The sequence below is a fragment of the Mytilinidion resinicola genome (genome assembly GCF_010093595.1).
Source record: "Mytilinidion resinicola strain CBS 304.34 unplaced genomic scaffold BDZ99scaffold_10, whole genome shotgun sequence".
Taxonomy (NCBI): Eukaryota; Fungi; Ascomycota; class Dothideomycetes; order Mytilinidiales; family Mytilinidiaceae; genus Mytilinidion; species Mytilinidion resinicola.
This window is the reverse complement of record NW_022985446.1, coordinates 703576-712154: the sequence shown is the minus strand read 5'-3', so window position 1 is coordinate 712154 and position 8579 is coordinate 703576. Positions and strand designations below refer to the sequence as shown.

Genomic DNA, 8579 nt, shown 5'->3' with positions numbered 1-8579 from the left:
GTCGTACGACGCCGATGCCAGCCGCATCGAGTCGTGAGAGAAGGCCACTGAGTTGACGGAATGGCTATGGCCCTCGAGCGTCTGCAGGCACGCGCTCCAGCCGTCGCCCATTGCCGGCTTGATTGTGAGCCAATCTGGCTCTTCATGCTGGAAATGCCTTCTTATCGAACTCTTTAATGGACTGAATAACAGCGCAGATACATAGGCCTGGAGAGCGCTATGCTCAATAGCTCCCTTGTGATACATAATAAACCGATGCGCGTCCTTGACAAGCTCAGTAAATGCACTCGCATCTCCTCTTCTCTACCTTATATTAGCATGAAGATTATCTAAACTGTAGTAATTCTTTATAACCTACTTGGATTAACAACCATAATTTCTCTACCGAAACAACACCCTTCGGCACGCTCTTACACAGACTAAGAGCTTCTAGCCAGTAGAGAAACTTTTTCTGCAAAAACACGTCAACAATGCCTCCATTATGTAATGCATTGTTGTAGCTCGCTGAAGACGCAAGATTTGAGGCGTAAAGATGATCAACCCAGTAGATAGACGAGTAGCGCGATGCTGCAAACGGATCCGGATCTGGCTGTTGGACGTCCTCGATAGGATGTCGTAACGCTTCCAAGCCGTACATATCCCGTTGCAGGGTCCTAGACATGACCTGGAGAGATCTTGAGAAGATTACGTAGTGAGCCTCTTCTATTCCAGACGGAAAGATTTTACTAAATGCCTTGGACAATAGGAAGTCCTTTGCTGACTGATGCACAAGGTAAACTGTGTTCTCTCGCAGAAAAAGAAACGAGCCACAAAGGCCAATGATCTCCCTTATCGACTCTGGGTTGTCAGCTATATCATCGAGTGTCTCCACAAGAGAAGTAAGCTCTTGCAGTGTGATCGGTCGGTATACTATCGCGATTAAGCCAAGGATCTGTTTACAGCGATTTGCGTTGTACGAGTTGCTTATCTGTTGCATCATCCGCACGTAAATAGGGTCAAGGCCAGGTGGAAATTCGTTAAGTCTTGCAACAGTGTCTAATCGAGAAATTTTCTCAAGATTTTGACAGACCAACGCTACCCAGAGGAAGGTGTCGTTCGCATTTGAGGAAAGGTAGTCCAGCACAGCAGTTCGCGTTCGCTCGTTGTACTTCTTCCGTTCTGCCAGCTGAAGCACTTTATGCTTAATGAATATGCCGACAGCCGTAGACACGGATGCTGCGTTAAGCTCAAGTGACAGTTTCGCTTTGTGTCCCGCCCCTTCAAGATGTTCCTCGATTTCCTGCCAGTTGCGGCTTGAGACAATCCACTTGACGCGAGATAACATAGACGACTGCTCAGCGATAAATTTTAGCAGCCTTGGTAAGTCTGCAACGCATTCGTCGAGCGCGTCGATAATGAGGTACGTGCTATTTAAATTCGGGTCATGCAGCATGTGTGTGAAGATCTCGGCTAAGGCAACCCAGGCGTTCGCATCCTCGAATAGCGCTTTGCCTGTATGGTCGTACTTTTTGCGCACATGCAAGATTAGTAATGGCTGCTGTTCGATCAGCAAGTACACTAAGCCTCGCAGCACAGCTGTGGCGCTGTTGATGCGCGGGTCGGCGGCCTGGCAAAAGAAGTGCGAAAGAAGACCTGTTGCGCCCATCGACTTCTGCAGCTCGTCGATGATCCCGCATAGCAGCATTGTCTTGCCCTTTCCAGGATCGGCTTTAACCCACAGCAGCCGGCTCTGGGGGTCATTGCGCCATTGTTGGAAGTCAGAGTTTTCAAGGACCCAGCGGTACGAGTCCTTGAGCAGGCCGCCCTTGGTCTCTTCAATGCGCTTCTTGTCGTCGCGAGGATTAGTGCTACACAGGTCTATTAGGCACTTATTATCCGCTTCGGTCTCGTGTATTCTCTCCTGCCGCCTGGTCTGATTCTGAATTGCTGAGCTAATGCTGTCGAGCTTAGCATTCTGCGAGTCGGCCGTCTCAGCAATAGCGCCAAGCCGATTCCGGATTGACATTGTATTGTACTGCTCTGAGTCCTGTTGCACTGCCGCCTCTGCCGCTTGTATGTCGCTCAGCTCGCCGTCCCAATTTTCTAGCTTGACTAGATCCCGCGCTAACACAGACAGCCGTCGCCGATGATAGTAACACACGCTCTTCATCTGGTACAACAGGAGTTTTGCGTAGAGCTGGATGATGTTCTTCTCGAGCTCACCTCGCAGGCCTTGCGAATGCGCTTCGGTCGTGTTCTTGTCTAGCAGCAGACTAGACATGTTCCAGTACCAGTCCATCCTTGACACGACGTACGTAATACCTTGCCGGTTGGAGCTCGCCTGGGTGAGCGGGTTCATCAAGATCTTAAAATAGCATATTAGCGCCAGATAGCTATCTTAACAACAGCAGTACCAACCTCAAGCGCAAAGCACACGCCAACCCAGGCGAGAGCCGCTTGTGGCGACGCCTGCACCGCGCTGTCGACAACCTCCTTCACGGCCATGGCGGCCTGGATGCCGTCTTCCATGCCCTGCTTCATCTTGGCATCCTTTTCCGTCCTGTGCAGGCCGTCTTGGACGAGCCGACGCATCTGCGCCTGCCGCTTCTCTGGATCCTGCTCAATCTCGTTCCGCTGCAACGCGAGGTCTGCAGTTTGTAAGGAGTCTGCAGGGTCTGCATCTTTCCGGATCAATCGGGCGGACAGAATTGTCTCGTATGCGGCGACGGTGTTCGGGTCAAAGGCGTTCGCCTGGTCGTATGCTTGGTTCCATAGTCGCTCTGGCAAGCTGGGCGGAGATGTAGCAGGATTAAGAACGACCGATGCATGTGGAGTAACGGAAGTAGATGAGGCTTCGCCGAGCGGGGGTGTTGCTGGTTTCTTTCTGCCGAGCTTAGCTTTAATTTTTTCCTTTAGAGATGCCATAGCATGAGAAATCTTTGGTTAGATTCTAGTAGTGACGAGTCCAAAGGTGACAGCGCGGTGCCTCTATGTTCGAGAGATTTGAAAGGCAGCAACCTGGAACAGTATGCCGCGGCCGGCCAAGCTGCTGCAAGATCTGTGACGTGTCAGGGTCCTTGGCAGCACTGTGGCCGCTTGGAGGCATGGATTCTCACGTGCACAGGCCACTATGTTATGCCAAGGCCAACCGCAGAGACGCCTCAGCGCCAGCTTCTCAAGGTTACAAAGACGTTCTAGCATGGCGCCTTACCTCATAGCTTTGCAGCATAGGAAAACCCAAGCAAAAATTCTCAGTGAGTCATCTACTAATGCTGAAATAGCCAGAAATGTAGGCTACACCAGCCGGTCTGTCACCGCGATTCGCTCCAACCTCCGTCCTTGGCAACACCAAAGCGCCTCCAAACGGCGTCGGACGGTCTCGATCTATCACTCCTCCCATGCTAGAAGCCCTACAAGAATACCTAACGGAACGACCGGGTCAATGTTTGGATGAGATGACGGTCTTCCTTAAGCTGTGACGCTGCGTTCGAGCGGGCTAACAAGGCCCCAATCAGCCACAAGTTCACAGCCACAAGCTTGGCTTGCTGGATAACAGAAGTAAATTACACCATCATGCTTATGTCAGACATGCGGGGTTATTTTGTCCTAGCTAGATTGGTAATTACTTCCGACTAGATGTGAGGTGACCGGAGCACCTACAGTATATAGCTACTAGACAGGATGTAGATACATCCTTTCCAATGCATGCAGCCGCCTGCGCAGGCGCATAGCCCGCGAGGCCTCTGCGAGTCACGTGCTCGCTTAGGCCGGGATATATATAGCCCCAGGCCATGCACCACGACTCCTTAAGGATTCGTCTCCTAATATACGAATACTACCCATTCCATTATCGAGCTCCCTGCTGTGCACTCTCCTCTTACATCAAGCAGCAGAGTATAATTGATTGTGTATGTGTGGTGTCTCTTGTCGGTCGGGTTACCCCGCCCGACGTTCTATAACGTAGTCGGCAAGCTAGTGGGCCATGCAAGCTAGTGGGCCACCCAATTTTTGGTGCGATTTAGACCTTTTAGCACCCCAGCAATCTCAACAACCACGAAATATAAAGTATAGCTTTAAGATTGCATATACTATCTAGCTCATTTTAATAGCTAAGAGAATGTTTGGAGCAGTATAGCAGCGTAATCCTATTATATTGTAGGATTACTTGATTTTGGGGGCCAAAACTAGGCAACATTTTACTGCGGCTAAACAGGGATATCAAGAGATCTAAAAAATTAACAGATGATATTAAAATAACCACGGATATCATTATCCTAAGTCATAACCTGGAATATTCTGTGATTGTTAAGATTGCTGGGTGTTACAACCCGTAATACGAACCACCCGAGCGCAGCGGCACTCGCGGAGACAAGTGAGCAGATAAGACTGATCACAAAGGAACAGGTCACGGGACCAAGAGGGTCACGCGTAGGACGTATAGGGATCCTGGATTCCCCCACGGACTAATGGGGATGGGAACGATCTAGGCGACGGGACGTCACGAGACAGGAGGTCACGTGCCGGCTCGAGGGCGCTCGCAACGAGCAGGAGCGAGCTGGCTCGACGAACTCGTGGAAGGAAGGCACGAGCTAGCTCACCTGGCTCGTAGACGAGCACAACGAGCACATAGGTTTCTTAGGACGGAGCTTTCATATATAAGGACGCTCCTTTTCATAGATAGGAACCTCGTGTTCAACTCAAGACTTTAATACTACCTATTGGAAGTAACAACCCCGTCTTATACCTGAGATTGATCTTGCCTCACCTTTTAAAGACTATTGCACCCCGACGACGACTTGACCTATACCCTGCCTTAGTGTGTGACACTTGGAAGGTATAGAAAAGACGACCCGTTACACTGGGGTGCTAAAAGGTCTAAATCGCACCAAAAATTGGGTGGCCCACTAGCTTGCATGGCCCACTAGCTTGCCGACTACGTTATAGCTTTGATGGCAAGCTTATTAATGCAGTTCTTGCCTCAGGCCTCCACGGCTGATGCCTTGGTCTGCGACATTTAATTATAGCGTAAAATACAGTACATCTAATACCTCCCTACGTAAGTGCGCTAAAACCCTCATGCCAAGACACACTCCGGACCCCTTCGCACGGATAAATCCGGAATGTATGTTTCCAAGAGCCTATTGCCTCAAAGCTTAGAGATATCTTCTTTCATCCTAGAACTATCGGTTTAATACTCCGAAATATGAAATTTGGGAGATAGCTATGGTGCAGCAGGGGTGTAAAGCTAATGCCGTTCCAGATGCTCTGAAAGGAATAATCGACAGTATAATCAAGAACGTCGTAATTTTTTAGCTACACACTAGTTTCCTAGGGAGGAATGTCTGAAGAATAATAGTAGGCTAACGATAACTTAATTGGATCGCAAGGGAGAGAGCAAGATGCCGAAGCAATAAATTTGTTGCGGCTGTCACGGTATTAATCATGGCCTCCCTCTAAGCATTAATCCCCTGACACCTTGTTCCCGCATACGTGCGCACGCGTGCGCCACGCGCCTGCCACCTGATTCCCGATTCTGTTAGGGCCACGCGCTATATGCGAGCCCCTTTTCTCGTCTTGTATATAGCCTGGCTGCCGTCCCTAATTCAACTCGGCATCTTGACGTCTTGTAACCAACCACGGTAATAGCACGTAGTTATCCTTCTTTGAATCTGATACTTGTCTATCTCGCGTTCAAATGCCCGATACATCGTCACCGTGACAGCGGCACGGGGGGTGTTGCGCCACACAGGGGGGGCGTTAATCTGGATGTCGCACATGTTGAGTTACGTAGATCTATGTAGATTTAGAAAGATGTTACCGAGCAACAACGGTAAAAATCATGGGACGCTTGTTGAAGATACGAGCGCTGACTTGTTATGCGGGCGTTCTTACGCTGTTGCCTATTCAGCCACAGGCTTACTAGCCATAGGATTGGCTTGGCCTGCTGATATAAAAGTTTTATTACGTCTAAAACTAACACGGCGTTCGGCGCTAGCCAGGATTGTTATCTTTTCGATCGGAAAGTACCGGTCGGCGTCGCCACGCTGTATTAATTAGCCTCGGACAGCAGTTATAGGGCTAATATTATCTTATCAACGCACTAATAAGGTCTATACGCATAATACCACTAACCTATAGCTAAGTTACCACGATTAATAGGAAGTCGATAGTGGAGCTGCATTAGATGCGCCTTATAATACTCCTAAGAAAAGGCACCCTATAAATTATGCAATAACGCCGCAATACTAATATATTTTTTCGTTATTTAATATTCTAAAAGACTGCAAATAGCTAAATTACAAAATCTAACTTACCTAGTTAAATATAAGGAAATTTAGATATAGGTAAGAAGTGCAGATTGCGATAAAAATAAAGTACCGTTAATTTAGCTTATTATAAAGGAAGGCTTATAATATAAGAATAAACGTTAAACTGTTTATAGGCTGTCGAAAGTTATCCGCTAACGCAGGCTAAAAAAAACTAGACACGTAATAACGGAATATACTGCGTTAGACGCCAAGCTTTAACCCCTAACTTATTATTATAAAAGCGCATATATAATTATAATAAATAAAGGTAGGAAAGTGAAATTTATTTAAAAAATATTATAATAAATTAGCTTTATCCTATACCTACTTTATAAGCCTTTTTATCTAAAGATAGTTTTATTGCTTAGCTACCCCTTTTAAATAAATTTTACTTTATTACTTTCCTAGTCTTATACTAGATCTATTCCTATACTGTATTTAAACGCTTAATTAGTAATAAGTTAGGTTAAAGCTTAGCGTTTAACGCAGGCTAAACCGGGTTAAGGATATTAGTATTAAAAGTAAGTTAGAGGGCAGAATAGCAGGATAGAATAGAAGAGACCGCTAAGAAAAAGTATATAAAGCTGGCGTAAGAAGGTAAAATATAGAAGCGTTTGCTAAGCGTAGGAAGAATAAAGGAAGTTGCAGTAGGAAAGTTAAGTATATAAGAGAAGTCTTAGCTTAGTATAGAAGAACTCTTTTATTTACCTTTAGAATCCGCTCTAAACTAAGGTGTTATAGTAATTAGAGGAGTAAAAAAACTTAAAAAAAAGGGAGAAAAAAAGCAGTAGTTTTAATAGTAAGCTAGGGTAAGCTCTATAACACTAGTATATTAGAATTACCAGCGCCTAAGGAGCTAGAATAGGCAGCGCAGATTTATAAGATAGTACTGTGCACCTTATAAGTATATTATTGCTAGTATATTTTATTATTTAGGTTAACCTGGCAGAGATTATATCTAATAAATTCTCTTTTCCTAGTATTTGCTAGGTGCTTTCTCTTAAAATGTTTACTAAAATTGCCTAAGGTATAAAATAAGTATATGCGCAGTTCTATAGGTAGATTTTCGTTACCTAGGCAAATAAAATATATCCTCGGTCTTATTTCCTTATATATAGACACCTTAGCTGCTTCCAGCACTTATATAGATAAGTCTAGCTAGGTATTATCTTTACTCTTGCCTGGTAAAATATAACCGCTTAATAGTTAGAGTTAAATAGGGTGTATTCTGCCCTTTTTAACCCTATAATATTCTATAATAGCTTAAATAGCTCTATTATACCGGTATATCTCTACTTCTAAACTAACTCCCGGCGGGGCTATAATAGTATTAGCCAGCTTCTTCTATACTAGAAGTATAGTATATTAAGGCTATACTATAATAACCTTATTTTTACTTTTAATACCGGTAAGCTGCTGCTTAATATCACGTATAGGTTGCTTATACTTCCAGCGTTCCTTAATATCCTTAAGAAAAGCATTTTACTGGCGCTGCTTTTCCTAGTTAATTTTGCGATTAAGCTTTATATACTTTAGATACTTTATAGGATTTTAAAGTTTACGCCTAAGTTGCTTTTATTATTAGAGCAGGTAAAAAACTTTAGGATTATTATTTACTAATACAGATTGTTCTAGAGTAAGCCGTTGTAGCTGTTAAAAATTAATCGAGCAACTTATAGTGCAAGATGCTCGCATTAATATATTTTAGGGCTCGATGCCTCGCATAATAGCTTATATATCTACCGTAATGCGTCGCAAAAAATAGTGTTTTAAGAACGTCCGGCTATCGCGGTGCGTTATTATAAGGTTTTGTATAGCCTTACTAATATTGCCTATATATTATATTAATATTACGTCTTGCTAATAACCGCTTAGGCTAAGCTTACTATTTTTATTAAAGGCCTTCCCTCTATTATATCTTAATAAATAGGGCCGGGTAATTTAGGTAAACCCTATAATTTCGCCTAGTATTTTAATCTAGGGCAGTAATATAGAGTACTAAAGAGGCTAGTCTTCTAAAATAGTTTAGCTATTTAGGGTTTTTATAGGTTGCCGAAGCACCGGGATTTTATCTAGTTTCCTATTTAGGGGTAATAGTAGCTTATTACGCCCTAGTGGAATATAGAGCCTGCTTAACTCTTCTTTAGATATTAGATTATATAGTGCGAACGCTCTATCGCAGAAGAGTATTCTAAGAAGGAAGATATAACGTAATCTATAAGTTAGTGGCCCGCACAAGCTAGTGGCCCACCCAACCACGCTACCGAGGCCAAATATTCCGAATTACTCCAC

At 44.6% G+C, this 8579-nt stretch overlaps 3 protein-coding genes across 3 annotated transcripts in view; all 3 read right to left on the bottom strand.

Moving 5' to 3' along the window:
- The window catches only part of BDZ99DRAFT_571291 (NACHT-domain-containing protein), a 4714-nt gene extending 1731 nt beyond the window's left edge, over nucleotides 1-2983 (bottom strand). The window contains exons 1-3 of the mRNA XM_033728076.1: nucleotides 2398-2983; nucleotides 359-2344; nucleotides 3-303 (exon numbers count right to left, since the gene is read on the bottom strand). Of these exons, the coding sequence (XP_033576448.1) occupies nucleotides 3-303; nucleotides 359-2344; nucleotides 2398-2904 (2794 nt within the window). The 5' untranslated portion in view covers nucleotides 2905-2983. The remainder of the gene's footprint in view (nucleotides 1-2; nucleotides 304-358; nucleotides 2345-2397) is intronic.
- Nucleotides 2984-8018: 5035 nt separating this feature from the next.
- BDZ99DRAFT_388424 (uncharacterized protein) lies at nucleotides 8019-8228 on the bottom strand (the record flags this gene model as incomplete). Its single annotated transcript, XM_033715571.1, has 2 exons — nucleotides 8019-8119; nucleotides 8174-8228. Coding segments are annotated over 2 exons (156 nt in total), but the record flags the coding sequence as incomplete, so codon positions are not given.
- Nucleotides 8229-8312: 84 nt separating this feature from the next.
- The window catches only part of BDZ99DRAFT_388358 (uncharacterized protein), a gene marked incomplete at both ends in the record, with an annotated part of 2174 nt that continues 1907 nt past the window's right edge, over nucleotides 8313-8579 (bottom strand). The window contains one exon of the mRNA XM_033715566.1: nucleotides 8313-8526. Coding sequence (XP_033576446.1) covers nucleotides 8313-8526 — 214 coding nt within the window. The remainder of the gene's footprint in view (nucleotides 8527-8579) is intronic.